Source organism: Halichoerus grypus, chromosome 1 (assembly GCF_964656455.1).
Source record: "Halichoerus grypus chromosome 1, mHalGry1.hap1.1, whole genome shotgun sequence".
Taxonomy (NCBI): domain Eukaryota; kingdom Metazoa; phylum Chordata; class Mammalia; order Carnivora; family Phocidae; genus Halichoerus; species Halichoerus grypus.
Window position 1 is genome coordinate 71,822,693 of NC_135712.1, and position 20,325 is coordinate 71,843,017.

General features: G+C 49.0%; 1 protein-coding gene across 1 annotated transcript in view; it reads left to right on the top strand.

Moving 5' to 3' along the window:
* Positions 1-20,325, top strand: part of XXYLT1 (xyloside xylosyltransferase 1) — a 163,209-nt gene that overhangs the window by 92,306 nt on the left and 50,578 nt on the right. The window contains exon 3 of the mRNA XM_036114405.2: positions 46-178. Within this exon, the coding sequence (XP_035970298.1) occupies positions 46-178 (133 nt within the window). The remainder of the gene's footprint in view (positions 1-45; positions 179-20,325) is intronic.

A 20,325-nucleotide genomic window follows, 5' to 3' on the forward strand; every position in this document is an offset into this window, starting at 1 on the left:
AGGATGTGTGTCTGTGTCTTATCGTGTTCTTTCTCTTTCCTCCAGAGATCCTGCGGATAATTCAGCTGGACCTAGACCTGAAGTACAAGACCAACATCCGGGAATTGTTTGAGGAGTTCGACAGTTTCCTGCCAGACGCCGTCATTGGTATCGCGAGAGAGATGCAGCCAGTGTACCGGTATGCGGCAGCCCTAGGGGAAGTGGCGTCCAGGACCCCCTCCATCCCTCCTCTCCTTCCCCTGTCCTGCTTTATCGGTAGACACTCTTAAATCTCTTGATCTGCACTTAAATCTCTTAGAGACACATTTGTGCTTATTGCATATGGTTAATAGTGTGGGCGGGTGGGTCTGCCCTGAAGCTGTAGATGCTGCCTCATTCTTTTTGGGGAGTTTGTAACATTTTTCTCGCAGAAAGCCGAGCTGTTTTGGTTGGTTGGTTCTGGTTAAGCTCAGAATTTTAAAGTCTTGGGCTTTGCCTTACAGAGGAGGTATCAGGATATAGCTTTAATTGCCTTGTCTGACGATGAACTAGGCTTTCTTGGCCTCTGAGTCTCCAGTGACCCCTCCTCTGTGTAAGCAGAACGGGTTTATCAGTGTCTCGTAAGGAAGGGAGGGCAGCACAGCTTTGGGGCACTGGTTGGGGTTACCTCATCGCCGTGAAGACCACATTCTGCGTGATGCCACACACTTCATTGTCAAGTGTGCGTCGTAGAGAAACCCCAGCATCTGAGAACCAGGAGACATGTCCAAGAATGTTCCCTGCAGCGTTGTATGCAGTAGCCAGAAACTGAGAATGACTTAAATGTCCATAGATAGCAGAAGGGACAAATGACATATATTCATCCAACTGAGTACTATACAAAACCAAAAATGAGCAAGCGGTAGTAGCCACAGGCACTGCTGTGCAGAGTGAACTGCAATCTGGGGGGATGCACACCATGTGGCAAAGATTATGAGGAAAACCAAGGCAAAGATGATCCCCCAAGCTGGCCCAGTGTTCTCTCTGGAGCGGTGGGGGCCTGGTGGGGACGATGACCTGGGTGCAGAGTGCCCCCGGAGTACCTCAGTGTGTTGTTAGCCCTCTCCCTGGGGGGCCGTGCACACGCTTGTGGTGGAAACAAAGGAAAGGAAGAGCAGAGGCACCTACAAGTTTTTGTTAAAAACTAGAGCCATGGTTCTGGGTCCAGAGGGTTCCATGTTGCTGACTGATCCTCCTCCGGGTAGTACCAGAGCTCACCCAGAACTGAGCTGCCTAGAGCTGGGATTTCACCGTCCCCGGGGCTGGCCTGCTCTTTGTCGTCCCAGCAGACCCTCCCGCTGGCTCCCTGTGGACATCCTTGGAGCCAGGTCGTCTTTGGAAAGCTGCGGGGCACAGGCTGCTAGTGACCCAAGCGCCCGCGTTTCCCCTAAAAGAGCGGGGAAGAGTGACAGCTTGCTTGCTTGTGACTATTTGCAAGACGCAGATCACATAACAGGAAATTCCTGCGAGGCCTCTGAATGGGCTGATAACTCCTGGGCCTTGTGGGCTGTTTGCCCTGACGTCATCCTCTCCCAGCCTGTCCCCCAGTCACACAGCAGAGTCTCGCACTTTGCGGGGGAACAGGAGCGGGGGGGAACAGGAGCGGAGGGTTTGGGTCAACACTTGCCACTTCAACTCAGAGCAGCCTCCTCGTCTCATTCCCTCACTTTTATACAAGGCAGATCTCGATTTAACACCTAGAGGCAATAGAAGGAGCACTGGACTGAGAGTCCAAAGTCCTACGTGCTAGTCCCTATGCTTGGGGCCTGGTTCCTCCATCTGAGAATGGGAGCCGGTGTGCTGCAGGACCTCCCTCCCCCTGCCCCGGCACTGTGCTCCCAGTCTCCTGACCCTCACCGTCTCCTTATTGTCTTTCCTCTGTCCTGAGACCGCTGGTCTGCGGCGGGGCCCCTCACTGCTCCCTAAGGGCCAGGGTCCCCAGGCTGCTCGCAGGCTCATGATTAAATGCAATCGGAGCAGTGGTGCCTTCAAGCCCTGCTCTGGAGTCTTCTTATGTAATAAAAATGGAAACGTGATCCCATTTAAATAGTATCCGCCAGAATTTATGTTTTTGTACATCTAGGATTTTATTAACAGTGAAACGTAAACCAATTTAATTATCTAGACTTCTCAGAAGAAATCTCTGGAAGATTTTAGACCCAAGGTGAAATTGAATTTTTCTCACCTTCAGAGTCTGTAATGATCATTCTGTGCAATGAGAAAAATGAGGCCTGTGCGGCCACCGGCAGAGTCCCAACCTGGCCTGTTTGTAGGGCTTGCACACTCACCATCAGAAACGAAAACCCTGTATGTGCTCCCCCTTTCCCCTCCCAAGCTGAAATGTTTATAAAGCCTCTAATAATTAAGTCTGCAAATGATGGCCCTGCATGAATGTGCGCCCTACTGGCTCTGGGTAATTGCCTCTGAATATTCGCAGCCTCGTGCTGGGGCTGGGAATGGTTTGGTGCTGGCTGGGTCAGAGGGGGAATGGAGTGTGGGGTTTTTTGCTGTCTTCCGCTGGAAAACTGGAGACTCCAGTGGCCCAAAAGAAAAACTGTTGGTTGTCTGCGCCTTTGGAGCCTGCGCCTGGGTGTGTTTGTGGGAAGGGGGTAGGAGGAGAAGCGGGGCAATGGAAGGGTAGCGAGTAAGCAGCAGCCACACAAGGACGGCCAGAGCCGGGCCCTTCGCATGAGCAGGCAGCCCCAGCCCCATCGCCTTGAACCTGGCCATCACCGCTGGCGGGGCATCCCCAGGCCGGCGTCTGCCCACTCCTGGGCAGGCACTTCCTGCGCCCTCCACCAGGAACGAGGAACCAGTGCGAGTTCCCACAACCACATGGTCTCACTCCCTAAGTGGTGGAGTGTGAGGTGGGCAAGGTTTTTATCATAAGCAAAATCTGCTAGCATCTATGAAAAGGAAAATTTAGAAACAAAACAACAGCACAAAAGCAAAACTTGACTGATTAACCAAGCGCATTTTGATCTGGAAATTCACTAAGCAGAAATAAACTTGAATCTTCTCAACTGTGTTATTTTTATAGTCCCTTGCCTGACAGTTACTGTACTTCAAAAGGGCACATACTAAGTCATTTTTATGGTTGTTTCCACTCTATTGTGTGCCACGAAGAACGTTAGGAGCTTGGAGGAGGGTGGAGGGAAAAGTATTTCTCACTCTTCATTTGACAAATATCCTTTTTTGGTTTTTTTTTGTTTGTTTTTTACAATTCTCCCCGCCATAATTCCACCCCCCACCCCAAACGTACACTAAACCCACTGTGCTTTCTGGGAAATAATGGATTGTGGGATGCTAGGATAGTGATAGAGGTACCTTTTTCTCTAGTGTCCCTGTTAGGATTCTGTTGAGTCAAATGTCCTGTGACCTTTCTCATCTGAAAATTGGGGAGCCATGGTCATTTTGGGTGGAACGGTCCTGTCTTGACCCTTTCTCTGCCTCTTTGTCAAGGAACTAGACCCCTGGACAGGTAGGTCCTCATAGATGATGTGTTTAATTGGGGTACATGACCAAAAGGAGAGAAGGATCTAGTGCTTTCTCTATAAGCAGAATGGTCTCTGTAAATAGACAACTTTATTTTACACGTATGTGTTAGTCCAGGACCATAGTTAGACCATTTTGAATTTGCTTCCTCGTGAATGTATTGGAAAAGCAAAGAAAACGGTTGGGCCCTCTTTATGTACAGCCTATAACATTATAGATGTGTATCAGCAGGCAGAGCAGCTTCATGCAGAAGAAATTGCATTCGGGTTGTACTCAGAAGCTATGGATTGTAGTCCTGCCTTTCAGGAATTACCCGTATGATGTTTTGCAAGTCACTTGATTCTCTGACCTTCTGTTTTGTTTTGTCTTGTTTTTTAATCTATAAGTGGGGATAAATATATCTGAAGCACAGAATTACTGGAAAACTCAAATGAACAACGTGCATGAAAGCTTCCGGTGTGAAAGAGATGCTCGGTAAAGGGCACTTGCTCACTTTCCTCCCTTAATCCTCACAACTCTTTTTTGTGTTTTCTTTCAATATGATTTGTTCTACTAGATACCTCTACTCTACCCACCCCAACCATACAGGGTTACCAGTTAAAATACACAACACTCACTTAAGTTGGATTTCAGAAAAACAACAAATAATTGTTTTGTGTGTGTATGCTCCAAATATTGCGTTGGGGACATACCTATACAAAACAATTATTTGCTGTTTATATGAAATTTAAGTTAACTGGGTGCCCTGTTTTTTGTTTGCTAAATCTGGTAGCTCTACCCCTACCCAAGAATTAAAACCTCTTTTTAACAGAAGGGAGTGATCTGGCTTTTCTACAAAGTCCTCGGGTGGGCAGGAACAAAGCCTTATGAAATGGGAACTTGTCAGGAAAACAGGGTGAGCGAGTGAGGGGATGGTAGGAGGCAGCTCTCAAAGTTTCTGTGAGGCACCAGGCCTGGGGTTACCACTCTGCAGGAGTTAGAGTCCTGCTTGTGATTTGGGTCCTTTGGGGAAGGTAGGAGGTCTGGCAGTGGCTTAGCTTTGGGCCACAGGGTTCCTGCTGAGCCTGGAATGAGTGTGTATGAGAGACACAATGTGTGTGTGAGAGAGAATGTGTATGATAGAGAATGTGTGTATGTGTGAGAGAGAGACAGACAGAATGTGTGTGTGTGTGTGTGTGTGAGACAGAGTGTGTGTGTGTGAGAGACAGAATGTCTGTGTGAGAGAGAATGTGTATGATAATGTGTTTGTGAGAGAGACAGAGACAGAGAATATGTGTGTGTGTGAGACAGAGAGTGTGTGTATGATAGAGAATGTGTGTGTGAGAGAGAGAATGCGTGTGTGTATGTGAGAGAGAGACAGAATGCTTGTGTGAGAATGTATAAGATAGAGAATGTGTGTCTGTGTGAGAGACAGAGAATATGTTTGTGTGTGTGTGAGAGAGAGTGTGTGTGAGAGTGTGTGTGTGTGTGTGTGTGTGTGTGTGTGTGTGTGTGTTGAGGAGCTGGGATCACAGCCTTTGGTTATGGTCTTTCTGTCTTGGAGCTGGCCACCTGAGGAGCTGCTGAATGGGAGCTTTGTTGGTGGGGTCCACAGGCTTCCGGTTCATTCTCTGTTGGCTCCACAGGCCAGCTGTGTGCTGGTTTGAGCCCAAACCCACCATGAGGTGGAAGCAGCAGGCTAATCCTGTCAGCTGCTGATAACACACCACAAGCCAGGAATTTGCTTTTGTGTTAAGTATTTTAATAGTGTCTACTCTTTCACCTTTCTAGGTCACGTGGTTTTTATTGATAGCATTTGTGCCAGCCTAGCCTCTTTCCAGATGCTTGGAGTGGAAATGTCCAGCTTATCTGCAGGCTGCCTTCTCCCATTCCTAGGACTGGTGAAGGGCTCTCAGGGGAGCTGGGGAGGAAGTGAGGATTTAGCACAGAGGTAGGAGAGGAGGATGTGAAATGACCCCACCCGTGCCACTCATAGCTGTGTGACCCTGGGCAAGTCTCTTGACCTCTCTGAGCTTGAGTTCCTTTAGCTGAGAAATGGAGATTATAGCCCTGCAGAGTAGTATATGTGGTGGAGTTGATTGGAGGATTAAATCAGTGTGTGTGTAGTGCCTGGCAGAGGGTAGCACTCCCTAGTGGGAGTTTTATCCAGTCCCAGCTCCGCCACTTAACTACTTCTGTGACCCAAGGGAAGTCCCTTAACTTCTGAGCTTCAGTTTCCTTATATGTAAAATTGGAACAACTGATTAACTTAGCATAATTAGTGCTAATATTTTGGCTTCTCAGCATCTGAACTCCCTGCCTGTGTTTGAGGAATTCCCTGCCACATAAGCCATCCTTCCTTTATGGAAGACAAAAAGGCTGATACTTTATTTCCTGCACTTGCAGCTGGGGTGTTGGTGCTGTGTGCCCCTCCTGCCCTCCGTCCCCTGAGGAAATCGGTACCACGGATTTCATATCTGTGCAGGCAGGTTTTTATCTTTTTACTGTATGCCCTAAGCAATATAGGCTATTTGCAAAACAGAAACAGACAGTGTTATAAGGAGAAATCAACAAGTCCATAATAAAGGAGGGAACTTCTAGTATGCCTCGGGGGAAACCAAGAGCTCAGAGGGGGGAGCTATGCACATAGAAGATGACAGCGTGGTTGGAGCAGAGCAGGGAGGAAGGGGGGCAGGCACCCCAGTCCCCGTTCCCACTGTGATCCTGGTGGCCCCCCCCGCCCCCTCCCACCGGGGTATTTCAGTGCCCTGCAGAGGGTGAGCTGCTGGCCACACCACCTGCTTCTGGACTCCAGCCTGTGGTTCTAGCCCTGATCACCAACGAGGTTTGTGTTCTGGTTCTGCTCCATGGAGATGTTCATCTCATTTTTTAACCCTCCTATCTCCTTTCCCCTGCTGCACTCCTTGAATTAAAAAAAAAAAAAATCATTATATAAAAGTAATGTATTTTCATTAAAAATCTAAGAAGTATATGAAGATTGTTATTTTTCCAGAAATTTTCTACAAATTTACCTGTGTGTGTCTGTGTATAAATGGACTCATACTTTATATACCCTTCTGCCTCTTTTTTTTGTTCACTTACCAGTATATCTTGGCTATCCTTATACCTAACTCAGTATTTCTATATTAAGCATTGCTAGTCTCCCAATAGAATTATTATTATTATTTTTACTTAGGAAAACTTTTAACATATACAAACGCAGACAGAATCATGTAGTCTGCTGGATGCTTCGATGTTACAGTGTTCGTGGAGCTTCAATGATTAGCAGCCCTCAGCTGGTCTGGTTTCATCTCTATCCGCAGCCTCTCATCTCCCCCATTCTCTGCCATCTCTGTTATTTTGAAGCAAATCCCTCAGTATACCATTGCATCTGCAAGTGTCATTTTTAATCTATTATTTTTTTTAAAAAGCATCCTATCTGCTGTTGCCGGGTCAGGAGCTGAGGAGGGTTGTGTGAATTCATAGTGTCATTTTGTCTTCAAGTTCCCTGGTCTGAAATCAATTTGTATGAGGGAGGAAAATGGACAGACACGGCTCTAATATCTAGCCAACCAGCGTTTTCCATCTCTCTCCTGATGGTCTCATGTCAGGATGTTACTCTAACAGTCACGTCTGGAAAGGTTTACGCTGATATAAATTCAGGTCCACTGTTCACTGGGCATGAAGCTCTGCTTTATAAGAGAGCCCTACCACCACCATCATTTCAGGTAGTAGCTTTTCTTTTTTCCCTCTGACACCCGAAAATGAATTTCTTGGCTCTTGTTCTCATGGTTTTTTTTTTAAATTAACCAAGATTGAACCTGTCAGTTTCTATTAGAGTTAAATCTGAGTAACAGAGAAAAAAGGCTGCCACCTTTTACAGTAGTGACTGAGAAAGAAGCTGAGTATTTCTTCACTCCCTGGGCTGCGGAAGGCCGGCCTGTTTTGCATAGCCCCCGTGATCTGGAGGCTGTGATGGAGGCCCTACAGAATTCCTAATACAAACGGAGGGAGGGGCACCTGGGTGGCTCAGTCCTTAAGCATCTGCCTTCGGCTCAGGTCATAGTCCCAGGGACCTGGGATCAAGCCCCACATGGGGCTCCCTGCTCGGCGGGAAGCCTGCTTCTCCCACTCCCATTCCCCCTGCTTGTGTTCCCTCTCTCGCTGTGTCTCTGTCAAATAAATAAATAAAATCTTTAAAAAAAAGGGGGGATGGGGAGGGAAATACCTGCCAGGTGGTAGACTTAAAAATACCTACTATGAGGCAGTCAGTTTTTAATCACACCATTGGGAAAATGTGTTTTATTTTATTTATTTATTTATTTTTTAAAGATTTTATTTATTTATTTGACAGAGAGATAGAACAAGTAGGCAGAGAGGTAGGCAGAGGGAGAGGGAGAAGCGGGCTTCCCGCAAAGCAGGGAGCCCGATGTGGGGCTCGATCCCAGGACCCTGGGATCATGACCTGAGCCACCCAGGCGCCCCTGGAAAATGTGTTTTAAAAGGGAAAAGATGTATATGGAAGCCCTGCAGTGGAATTGCGGTCTGTAGTGTAACATGATTATTAACAGAATTGTTGCCCATCCGCCGGCTGTGCCCCCTGGGCGAGCTGTGGACATCCAGCGCCTGCTGAGGGCCATGGGCCATGGAGAGGCTGCCGAAGACTGGCTGCTCTGGCTCAGATGGGGTCCTGGTTGAACATGGGCGGGGCTTCCCTGCTCTGCAGACAAAACTCAGGTCAGGTGTTTTGTCTTCCTGCAGGTTAGCAGTGCTGGGGCTCACAGTGATGGGGCGATGAGACCCATCGCGGGGTACCCGACGCAGATGTTTTGTGAAAGAATGAATGAGGAAATGAATGAGCAGACAGGGTGGGACCAGATTGCATGTTCTCTTCAGGGTGTGTGGACCGAGCACCAGGCACACAGTAGATGCCTGCTGAATACACGAAGGAGCACCGGTTTAGTCAGATAGAGCCTGCCTCCGCAGCAGTGTGTTGGCCGGCTGTTAGGTAAGGGTCCACAGTCCTACCACTGCTGTTCTTACACAAACTGCTTCCACATTTTTCTTTTTAAAGACAGTCCACGGGAAACATCGTTATTCTCGATTTTCATTGGGCTCACCGGGTGCGTGAACTACAAGATTAGGTACTTGGAGGAATTATGAGGTAGAAGACATGTCCCTGCTTTCAGAGCGATTACAGTGTGAAGGAGGTGGGGCAGGTAAGATTCAGTGAAGGCCCCAATGGCAAGTCAGTGCTGTTACTTAGAGGTTTTCCCCCGACGAGCCGCAAAGATGCTTTCCTGCGGGAACCGTGCATGTCACAGTGTGGCGTACATCCTTCTCAGCTTAATATTCTGCCTTCAGAATTCCAAGCTGTGTGTGTGTGTGACGTTTCTGTCTTTCTTCTTCCTTTTTTTTTTTTTTTTTTAAAGATTTTATGTACTTATTTGAGAGAGAGAGAGCATGAGAGGGGGGCGTTTCAGAGAGAGAAGCAGACTCCCCGCTGAGCAGGGAGCCCGCTACTGGACTCGATCCCGGGACTCCAGGATCATGACCTGAGCTGAAGGCAGTTGCTTAACCAACTGAGCCACCCAGGCACCCTCTGTCTTTTCTTCTGAAAGGCTTTTTGGAAGGGGTTGTGGGATTGCTGTGCGGGCACAGCCTCTAGGAGGCTCCTAGGATGGACCTAGCTCTGTGCACAACTAGAAAACTCACTCAGTAGGCTTTTGCTGAGGGTCTGGCTAAGCAGTAGAGAGAAACTAGACCCTGCCCTTGAGAAGCTTGCAGACTAATTGATGGGACCACCTCCCCACATCATTCCACTGGGAGGTGGGCCCGGGCAGGTGCTCCTAACTGAGGCCCAGCAAAGGATAATGGGCTGGGAGGACTGTCCTTGTTTGCATTACTAGAACTTGTTTCTTCTGCCAAAGAAATCTCTCATTGAGAGATCCTCATTTGCAATCAGGCAGCAAAAAAAGACTCATCTATAAGCATCTTCCTGGGGCGGGAAGCAAAAGAACATAGTTGAATCACAGTGGCGTATGTAAAGCGGGACTTTCTGTGACAGGCAGTGTATGGAAAGGACAGTTAGGTAAGGCTGGCTCCAGGTGAGGGGAATTACAGGATGGCCCCCTGGCTACTGCAGGCACACAGTTCAGCTGCCTTTCTGACCTAAGTGAAATGGATATTCAGCCTCCAGGCCCTCTGCCTCCAGGATAGCTGCAGAATTAGCCACTGCAGAAATAGCAAGCTTTCAAACTGGACTTGGGTTTGAAATGAACACCTTACCTCCTCCTCCTGCATTGGGTGACTTCTTTAAATGAGCCGTTTACTGTTGATCATAGAGAACCCCTAGGATCTGCTTACAGGTGGCAGAACTGACCCCCAATATCAAGGAGCTGCCCATAGGAACACTTTGCTCCAGGGACCCAGCCTTCCCGTGTCTCTGTCCTCGAGAATTTTCTCTCATTACTTGTAAAAGAGGAAGCTTTTTAGGAACCAGAATTGCTTTCTGTAGAATCATTTGCGCGAACATTTGCTATGTCCTTGCTGCTGTCGATGAGCACTCATTATGAGGCTGCCAGTCCTGATGGGCTTCCAGAAATGTGAAGTCCCAGAGATGCTCACGGGGCCTCATTACTGTCAGTCTGGTGGTGTGAGGTACCAGTGCATTTGACTGCTTCTCTGGCTCCACTTGGTTCCCTGTAAGGAAACACTGCCACCCTTAATAAAATGAAGCCTACTACCTGCACAGGGTAGAAGCAAGGGAAACCCTTTCCCTGACTCTAGGACTATTTTATCTTGTTTGATCCAAGACTCATGAATTTGGAAATGTAAAGAAGGCAATAGAATTCTAGCATTCTACTTGGCTTGGGAGCAAACGAGATTTTCATGTTCTTCATGTAACTGTAGTTCATTGGTATTCAGCTTTCAGGGAGTCTGGGAAACAGTGTCTAAGGAAGGTAAGGACATAACGATGAATCATTTTTTAGAAGAACCAGAGCAGAAGAGAAGCATCTCCATTTTTTCTGCTTGTTCCTTCCTGCTAAGATGTCATCAGGGTTTAGGTAGATTGTGGTGTAATCTTGGTCATTCAGGCCACCACTCTCCTCACCTCACATTCTTTCAGCTGCTGTCCAAGGTCAAAGGCATCCTACAGATGAGCAAGCAATATACTTTTGTATAAACAGAGTAGAGACTGTCTTTGAGGCCTCTGAGTCCCCGGGAGACTGAGATGGCCAGCCAGAACCTGGGGAGGGATTTGTGGACCAAATGCAATATCTGGGTTGCCTATGATTAGCTGCACATCCAGGTGCCCATCAGTCACCTGCACAGACCAGACCAGAGGAGCCCCACTCTCCGGTCTTCACGTCAGATCATATTCAAGACCATATGGAAGTGAGTGCTGGTTTTATATAAAATTGTAAAATGAGAGGGTATTGGGTAGGCTCTCAAAAGGGGATCATCCAGTGAGCGTAGCATATTGTAACGGACACAAGAAGAGGCCATCTGTGATTCAGAAACTCAGGATACAGGCTATCACAGTTTAATTTCAGGTAAATGCCTCCAGGAAGTAATACAAGTTTTTGAAGATTTAGAAATGGATTGTGAAAGACAAGGAAGGAAAGAATTGATTGAAACCCCATCTGTGTCCTGGATCTTGACTGGTGTTTCTGGTGTTCTCATTTGTTTTGCATGAGTATGGGCCCAGTGCTGCCAAGTCTTCTGATTTTTTTTTTTTCCCAAGAGAAGCCAGAAATCTGTGTTAAGGTGAAAGATTCTGATCTTTAAGTATTGACAATTAAGCAAACAGTCTGCTAGCCAAGCAAAACAGTGGTGCACCAGATCCAGCCCAAGAACTGCCAGGTTGAGACTTCAGGTTTAAACGTTCACTGAGGCAAAAATTGATGAAATGCTTCTACCAGTTTGGCCTGGACCTTCTGAAGACTTTGGTTGTCTGGTCCTTGGATTCTGATGGCCACAGTTTAGGGGTTTAAACTTCGTTTTTCTCAAGTATTTTCTCCTATCACTTGAAGTAGTTGATTTTGATTGGTAATTTAAAATTCCATCAAATGGGGGCACCTGGGTGGCTCAGTTGGTTGAGTGTCTGCCTTCAGCTCAGATCATGATCTCAGGAGTCCTGGGACTGAGTCCCACGTCGGGCTCCCTGCTCAGCGGCTAGTCTGCTTCTCCCTCTGCCCCTTCCCACCGTTCATGCTCTCTCATGCGCTCTCTCTCTCAAATAAAATCTTTAGAAAAAAATTCCATCAAATGTTTTTCTAACTAGCCTCAGATTTACCTAATAATAAAGTGTCAAGGCCAAGCATAATTCTTGTCCAGAAATACAATTTTGGAAGAAAATAAAAAGATCCCCAGACTTACCATTTATCAGAATTGGCAACTACTTTAACTGTACTGTGTATTAAAACATCTTTAAACTACTCTCATGTCTGAAGAGGCTTTTGGGAGATTGGAGGGAGGGAGGAAGGGAGGGAGAGAAATGATAGGGAGGAGGGAAGGGACAGGAGAGGCCTGGGAGCCACGTGGCTGCCGTGTGCTCACTGCCTCATCTCACCTACTGTCTGTTCAGCGCTGCCTCGTGAACAAGCTAGGGTGCGCCGGACCCACAGAGACCCCAGCCCCAAACCTTGCTGCCCGCTTCGGCATGGTAGTATGACATCATTAATGACATGCAGAGTGGCCTCTTTGATGGCCCATCCGGAGAGTCTTCTCCCTGCTCTTCAAGCCACGAATACTTGTGTTTCTCCTGGACAATTAATTGGTGTCTCCTTCTATACAACTAGTTAGATGTCCTTTTCTTCAGTTGCCTAGTAGAAAACTTAGAGCCAAACTTGTGGCATGCGTGTATCAAGCTCATGGCTCTTTAGAGGATGCATTTTGGCATCTTTGCTAGCTAAGAGAAATTCCTTCTGGAACAAAATTGGGGATACCATTGAAAGGAGAGGAGAGAAGGAGGGTAGGAAGGAAGATGCGTGCAGTCTTCATTAGGCCCTACCACTTAAGATCCCATTTTCTAGATCTGCCTGACTATAGTAAGTAAAGATAAATATCATGAGAAATAGTCCTGGGAGGAAGTACAGCATGGATGGGGTGAACGTTTAATTTCACCACGAAATTAATCGTTAAACTATAACACTTCAAGTGTGGGAAAGGGGACGCTATTGATAATTACACTAGGACAAGTTGAACCAGCCCTGTCCTGGACCACCTGAGGACGTGTCCTCACCCTGCACTCAAGCTGGTAGAGCAGGGAAGGACGGAGGGAAAAGGAGGGTAGGGGGTGGTGCAGGGCAGGGCAGCCGTGAAGGCCGAGGCACCTGGGGTCAGAGATGCTGCTGACGTGGGCAATGTATTTGGACCTGTCACCTGCTAGAACCAAGAAGAGGGTGTTGAATCATTCTTGGGCTGGCATTTGGCCTTTGCCTGGACGTTCAAGGTGAAGAGTAAAAGCACCCTGTGTCTATAAATGCATCTTACCACGCCTGCGCCCCACATCTCCTGGTAGTCCGTGTGAGCCCACGAGCTGCAATTTGGCCCTGTGTTGAAGGGGCAGATTAGGCTTTCTCTGCGGGGTGGAGCTAACACCGTGTAGAGACTGATTTGCTACTTTTGAGAGCTCATCCCTGGGATTTGGCCATAATTCCGTGCAGAAGGAGTCAAGGGAAAGAGGCGGAGGCGAGGCAACAGCCTCTCAAAAAGTGTAAATGCTTTGTTTTCACCATTGATTTTTGGCTGGTCTCAAAAATCCCCTAGAGCTGCCCTTAGTGCGTATTAGCCGTGCGTCAGAGCCTCACCAGGGCTGCGCCCCGTCGGCCCATGACGGGGAAGGCCAGAGGGCCTAAACATACCTTGTGCAGGGAGGGCCCTCCTCCCCAGAGGAGAGTGTAGGGCTCAGCAAATGTCACCTGTGCCTCCCCGATGGGCTTGTCCGTACGTCTGGAGCAGAATCTCCAGAAGCTGCCAGGGGCCCCGTCCGGGAGAGATCAGCAGGGGCTGTAGGTGAAGGCGGCACAGCCCACCTCTGGGAGGGGAATGGAAACTCAGGCCCTGCCGCGGATTTGCCCCTGTGGCCCGGCCTTGGAATTAGCAAGATGGAGAAGACCGTAGGCCATCCACGTGAGCTGGGCCTCAGTTCAGGGTGCCTTTGGGGGAGGTGGCCCTTGTCCCCTCATCGTAGCACATCTGGGCTTATCCAGGCTAACTTGGTGACTAACAGCTCAGCCGTGAAGAATTCCACAGGCACTTATTGAGGGTCTGCTCGAGGCCCGTCTCAGTGGCCAAGTCCCAGGCCCTGCTGTCAAGAGTACACGGCCTGGAGAGCTGGCCACACCTGCAGCTGAGGGTCGCAACACCCTATAAAAGCCCCTATAAAAGTGTGGCCGCACTTGCTTTCCTCAGAGCTACCTCCAGACCTTGCTCCCTCCTTGCGGCTCACTCTGACCCTGGGGGTCCTCTTTCCCTCTCCTCGTGCCACACCATTTCTGCCTCTCAGAAGCTCCTCAGCCAGACTGTCCACTTGGCTTTCAGTTTCATTTCATGATGGGCAGTCTCTTGGATGACTCTCAGCGATATGTTCTGCAGCCAACGGACAGCCTACCCCATCCCTGTCCCCAGATTAACTGCCGTGACTTCACACACTCCCAAACTTTTTTGAGCACCTACCCAATGCTAGTAGGCTAGTAGGTGCCTTGCTCACACGTGTGGCCTTTGGGTATGCTCTCCCTCCATCCTGCCCTTCTGTTTGCCCTCCTTGTCCTTCAGGTCACCATTTTTGGAAAGCCCCCTGAGGGCCTCCTTGGTCCTAGCCGGACCCCCCGCTCCTCAGCACTGACTGCTCTGAATAGCTGAATAGCAGGTCATGACTTAGAGGACAGGTGCTTCCTAGATATGTGTGTCTCCCTCCGCAGGGTCCTGCGCTCTCTGGGGACAGGGCTTTTGTCTAATATTTTGTCTAGTAAAACATTGTCTTTTCCCTCCCAACCCCACAAGTCCAGCCTGGGGGCCTTGAACTGGAGCCCTTCCTCCAGCCACCATCCAGCTCTGGTTCTCTAAGAACATCTTGGGATTTTAAGTCTTGGTTGTTTTTAAATAATGGCATGAAGGGTCAGGAGGAAGTAGGGGGAACTGACCTGTAGCCATAGGGATAAAGCCAAATCATGTATTTTTCTGGAAATATACATGCTCTTATTGCACTTTGGAGATAGACTAGAATGTTGGGAAATTGTCCGAGCTTGAAGTCAGAGGTGGGGGGGACTCCTGGTTCCACTGCTTCCTAGCCTTATTACTTTGCATAACATATTTAAAGCTTCAGTTTGCTCATCTGTGGAATGGGGGTGCCTCCAGCATATTGGTTATAAAGTGATTTCTGCCTCCCCCTTCGTGGCCTATTTAAGATATGTAATGCACGTGTCACACTGCAGGCAGAAAAGATGCATTTGAAAAACCTTGCCTGGTGATTCTGAAGCTGGAGTTTGTGCCTCCTCTCTTTGCCTATTTGAGAACCACTGGCCCAAATCCTTGTGGGTGCTCAATAAATAGGAATGAAATCCTGTCCTAGACACATTGCACAGCAGGCACAGAGGGGCTCCATGAGCGTTATCTGCCCTCTCCCTTTTCTTCCTATCCTACACAACCCAGACCTTCCCTTGGTGCCGGTCAGTAGTGGAAAATGTTCCCAGAACACAGAGAGGTTGCTAGAGAGAGAGAGAGAGAGTGTGTGTGTGTGTGTGTGTGTGTGTGTTGGGGGGCCAGCTTCAGAAGCCGGAAGGAATGGTCCTGACTTGGAAAGGGAGTGTTCTGTGCAGGAAGAGGGCCACATCCTGCCTTATAAGAAGCTGCCACTGGCCCTTTCCTCTTCATGGTTTACGGGCCAGTGTGTGCCCTTGGCCATGATGAAAAACATGACTTTGCTTTTCTGTTCCATGGTGCAGAAGACCCACGTGGAAAGCCCAATGGCAGAGGGGCGGAAAATGGCCAGATTGGAGCCAGCTGCGAGTATAGCCACCTGTGCTTTGTAGGTTGCAAACTGCAAAGCGTGTATGCCGACCTGGGGTCAAGGATTTTTGAAGCACCAGTCCTAAAGCATTTCAGGCTTCTCCTTGTAATGTGCCTGTCCCTGCATGTCACTCCACGGCATGCCCCGAAAGTGTCACACCCCACTTTCTCTCTCTCTCTCCACTTCCTCTCATCACTTCAGGGCCCCTTCTGCGCCCCGGCTTCTCCAGGCCGGCCGGTGAGAGCACTTTCTCTGCAGCACCCGGGCCCGGCGCCATGCGATCGTTGTGCATGATGACCCGGGGCTGCCCGCAGCTGAGCCTCAGCTTATGGACAGCCTCACGTGACTTGACCAAGTTGAAGTCTAACCACCTCCTTCTAGACACTTGCTCCCTAGGGTCCTTTCTCATTTGGAGAAATGATCTTCTGGATCCAGACTCTTGTGATTAAAATCTTACCATCCCATGCCACTTCCATTCCAGAGGCAAAGAATAAGGTATTTGCTTTCTTGGGCCTCCATTTGGTCCTTTCTTGGCCACACGTGCAGTCTCCACACCGTTGACGGACATGCTAATGGCTGATACTGAAGCAGCTCAGGCATGCCCTGCAGGCTGTGGGCCATGAGCTTTCCCACTGCAGCGCCTTCGCTCCTACCACTGGTTAGAACGGTGCTGCATTCCCCTAGGCTTGAACCGTGCTCAACTGTTACCCGTTGGTTTTACATTTGCTCCTCGTGCGAACTCAGCAACGGAGGAAGACAGGTAGTGTTATTCCCATTTTGCGGAAGAGACTGAACTTGGGTAGGTTAGATTTGCCCAGGGTCACTTGGTCATTTCTAGGACTCGGGTCTCCGGCCCTAGTGCCCTGCCTGTCCTCTAAGCACCTGAGATCCTCGGGGATGGTTCCTGGCCCCCGCCTTTATAGTTCCCAAGCTATGAAACAGCCAGGATGGAGAGGTTCTGCAGCCTTATACCTAGCCACCTCACAGCCTGGGTCACCGAGTCCCCCACCCCCTTTTTGGGGGATTCATTGAATAGACTTCCATGTTGAAGACAATCCCAGTCTTTGCATGAAGACATTTAAGAGCATTCAAGTTCCTGCCTCGGTGTTTGAACCCCATATAGACTGCCTCCCACCTTCTAGTCCACAGTCACATTTGGCAACGGCTGGATTTCTGCGCCAGCATGTGCAGGGCCCTCCAGCAAAACGGTTTGATCACTTTTTCCTCACAGCTCAGTGACCCTCCCTGGTGATGCTGAGTGTGTCATGAACGAGTCTGTTCTCACACTGTTTCTTGGGGGTTTTGATCTTTGGGGAACCTCAGTTGTGTGCGTTTTAGTGTGAATTGTGTCCAGGCAGACTCCTCAGAGCTTTGACACCAGAGAGGGAATGGTTTTAGTTATTAAAGGACACGGGCTGCCTTTTTTTTTTTTTTTTTTTTTTTTTTTGATAGGTCTGCAGCCTGACTTGGGTTAAAATTTCTCTCATGGTTTTGGAAGTGTTAGAGTAATGCCTTCCTGCCTGCCTTCCATCCATCCAGCCACCCATCATCCCTCTAAGATGATGGGAAAGATATACTGTGGGTTTCTTTGAGTCTGATGAGTTTCAGTACCTACCCCTTAACTTACAGAAATCCCATTCTATTTATTGCAAAAGCAGCCTATTTCTACTCGAGTGTCTTTCCCACGAGTCTTGGCCTCCTGGTGCTGAGCCTGGGGCCTGGGTTCAGAGCCAGTCTGGGGTCCCCAGGAGATTGTGGAGATGCTGAGTATGTCGTCAGCTCTTGGAAATGGGAACCATCTGCACTTGCCTCTGTCCTCTCATCGAAATGCTGGACAAGCGTTCTTCATCCTGCTGAATGTTTTGTTCAATGCAGACATGGAGAGGCAGACCTGGCTGGCTTTAGTCAGGTCCCATTCTCTCGGTCAGCCTTGGTTTCCTCCTTTATAAAATGAGAAGGTTGGATTGAAATGTCTTTCCTAACTTTAACAGACAGTTACAGATTCTATTAAAATAATTGCAGCATCTTGGGATAGGAGAGACATCTGGGGGCATCTTTTCTCAAGCCTGAATTTCCCCACAGCATCTCTGACTTACCAGGTCTCAGCTTGATTACCTCCTGCAGTGCGGAACTTGCTACTTCCAAAGCAGTCCATTATTTTATTTTTGGACAAGTTCATTGGAATGTTTTTCTGTGTATCAAATTTAAACAATCTGCTTCCCTGTGGTTCCTACTCATTTTCCCCACATTTGTACTCTGGGACCACACAAAACATGTGTATGTAACTCTTCCCCACAAAGGTCCATCAGATACTCAGATTTGCAGAGAGACTCTCATTTCCCTTGAGTCCTCTCTTGTGTGGGCTAATAGCCCTTCCCTCGTACACACCCTTTCTCCTTCCCGCAAGGACGGGCATTCACTTCTGAACGTCAGCAAGTAGGAACTGTGGGTGGAAGGCCTTCCCTCTTCGGTGCAGGCACCAAGAGGCAGGAAGAAGTCCTCTCTGGAGCAAGGCTGGGCAGACACACATTTCTTACCTGGGAAGCCAGGGTCCCCATTCATAGCTTTCCCTGTGTCCCACCCAGCCTCCTGAGGGCTGACTTTGTCCACTGCAGGGACACACTGTGCAGACTCAGTGTGGCCTCGCTCTGTGCACCCAGCTCAGAAGTGTAATGTAACGATCAGTGAGGTTCATGCTCTTGTTCGGGGTACCGGGATCAGCACAGTTCTCAGTGTGTCTGGGGCTGTGAGAAGAAGAAAGGGACAGAAGAGGAAAGCTTTGAGACAGCCAGTAATTGGAAGAAATGTTTGAGTTTATTGGGAGCCGCCTGGCAGATCCTTGAAAGCAGCGACTGGCCAGGATGTGGCCACACAGACCACATGCCCGCCCCGGCCTTCCCTCCTCGCTTGTCTTCTCCCCATCTCCATTTGAAGGAAAAATAGGATATTTTCTGTGGCTGTGTCACTGCTTCTGGCTGATGGGCTGGCTTGGCCGTCCCAGACCACAGAACTAGCACAAGATGGATGTTAGCAGCTCCCAGCTGGGATGTAGAAGTTCTGTCGGTCTTTTCCAAACCATGGTGCACCAAAGAGCTGCCTTTTCTTCTTCCCGCCAATCTGGAGGGGGGCCTGTACCTTCTGGGTTTCGCGCCGAGTGTGGGCAGTGCATTTTCACATCTGTTAGCTCTAAGGGCCTCTGCTGCCCGGAGCTTCCTGACAGTTGGAATTCATGGCCATGGGGCATTTATCACAGCCTTGGGTGGATTTCTCTATGGCTGCTTGGAGAACACACTGGTTCACCTAAAAATTAAATTTTATATTGGAATAAAAATGAACCGAAACCCTAGATGTCTCTGGTGTATGCCTGGCTTGATCTCCAGCGGTTTTGAACAACTGGAGCTTTCTGTGCATGGAGTTCTGGAGTAGAGCTGTTTTCTGTCATGGCTCTCAGGGCCCGGCCCTCCGAGCTGGGTCTGCTAGGAGGTTCTGGGGAGCAGGGGTCCTAGCACTGGCCAAGAGGAAGGGCCCAGCCTCCTGGCTGGGGGAAGCTGGGTCACTTCCTTCCTGTCTCTCAGAATGGGGCCGAGGGTGATGCAGTGCTCGTGGGCAGGTCGCACTCCCAGGCTGGGGTGCACGGCATGACCTTGAGCTGGCTGCCTGATCTTATGGGGTCCTGGCATGGTCTGTAAACAGATGCTTCCTCGTTGGGGGGGGCGGTTTGTGAGGACTGAGTAAGTCAGTATTTGTCAAGTGCCTGGGACAGTGGCTGGCAGGGATGCCGTGTGTCACTGTTTGGAAAATATGTGACACGGTTGTGCCAAAATATACCATGTCTCCTGGTCACTGTCCACCGAGAAGATCATCTGAGAGCCCTTCTTTTTTTTTTTTTTTTAAAGATTTTATTTATTTGACAGAGAGACACAGCGAGAGAGGGAACACAAGCAGGGGGAGGGGGAGAGGGAGAAGCAGGCTTCCCGCTGAGCAGGGAGCCAGATGCGGGGCTCGATCCCAGGACCCTGGGATCAGGACTTGAGCCGAAGGCAGACGCTTAACGACTGAGCCACCAGGCGCCCCTCTGAGAGCCGGTTAAATACCACATCGTCTGCCCGTGGTTGCTTTTCCTGGCCGAGGTGGTTCAGATAATGGAGCATTATCACATGAGGCTGAAAATCGAATTTGCTTGATGCACACACATTCTTTCAGAGTCAGGTACATGCCGTGGCTCCTGGGACGATTTCTCCAGAAGGCCTTTAGTCACACGCGTGCCTACATTTCCTGCCTAATTCGTGGACACCTGTTGGATGCACCAACGTTTTTTTCTTCTTCCTCCTTTGGGAGAAAGGTCCTACCCTTCTTTTCCTTCCACAGAGCTGACAAAGCTGTCCACCTGCAGATGTAGCTGCCGGGACTCTAGTGTCATTCAGGAAACGTTAGTTTTCCACTCCTCCTCAGAGCTTCACAGCCCGGCAGCCACCTGTCTGTTCAGCAGGACCTTTAGCTGCCTCTTCCTTCCCATTTCATGTTCCTCGATCCAGCTCATCCTCTTTCCATCAGGCTCCCAGACTGTGCTGGTCTACACAGCGGCCCACCCCCTCCACGCCAAGCACATCTCTTCGGGTACAGTGCTGTCAGATTCTGTTTCTCTAGAACTCAAGCAGAAGATTTGGTCTATAGAAAGTGGCTTCTTCTTGTCCTTACTTAACTAGAAAATCCCGTTCATCAGAATAAACAGCTTGATAGAGAATTATCCGTGGAATTCAGCAAACTGAATTACAGTCTTCCTGCAGTTTCTTCAGTGCTAAAATGCGAATCATACT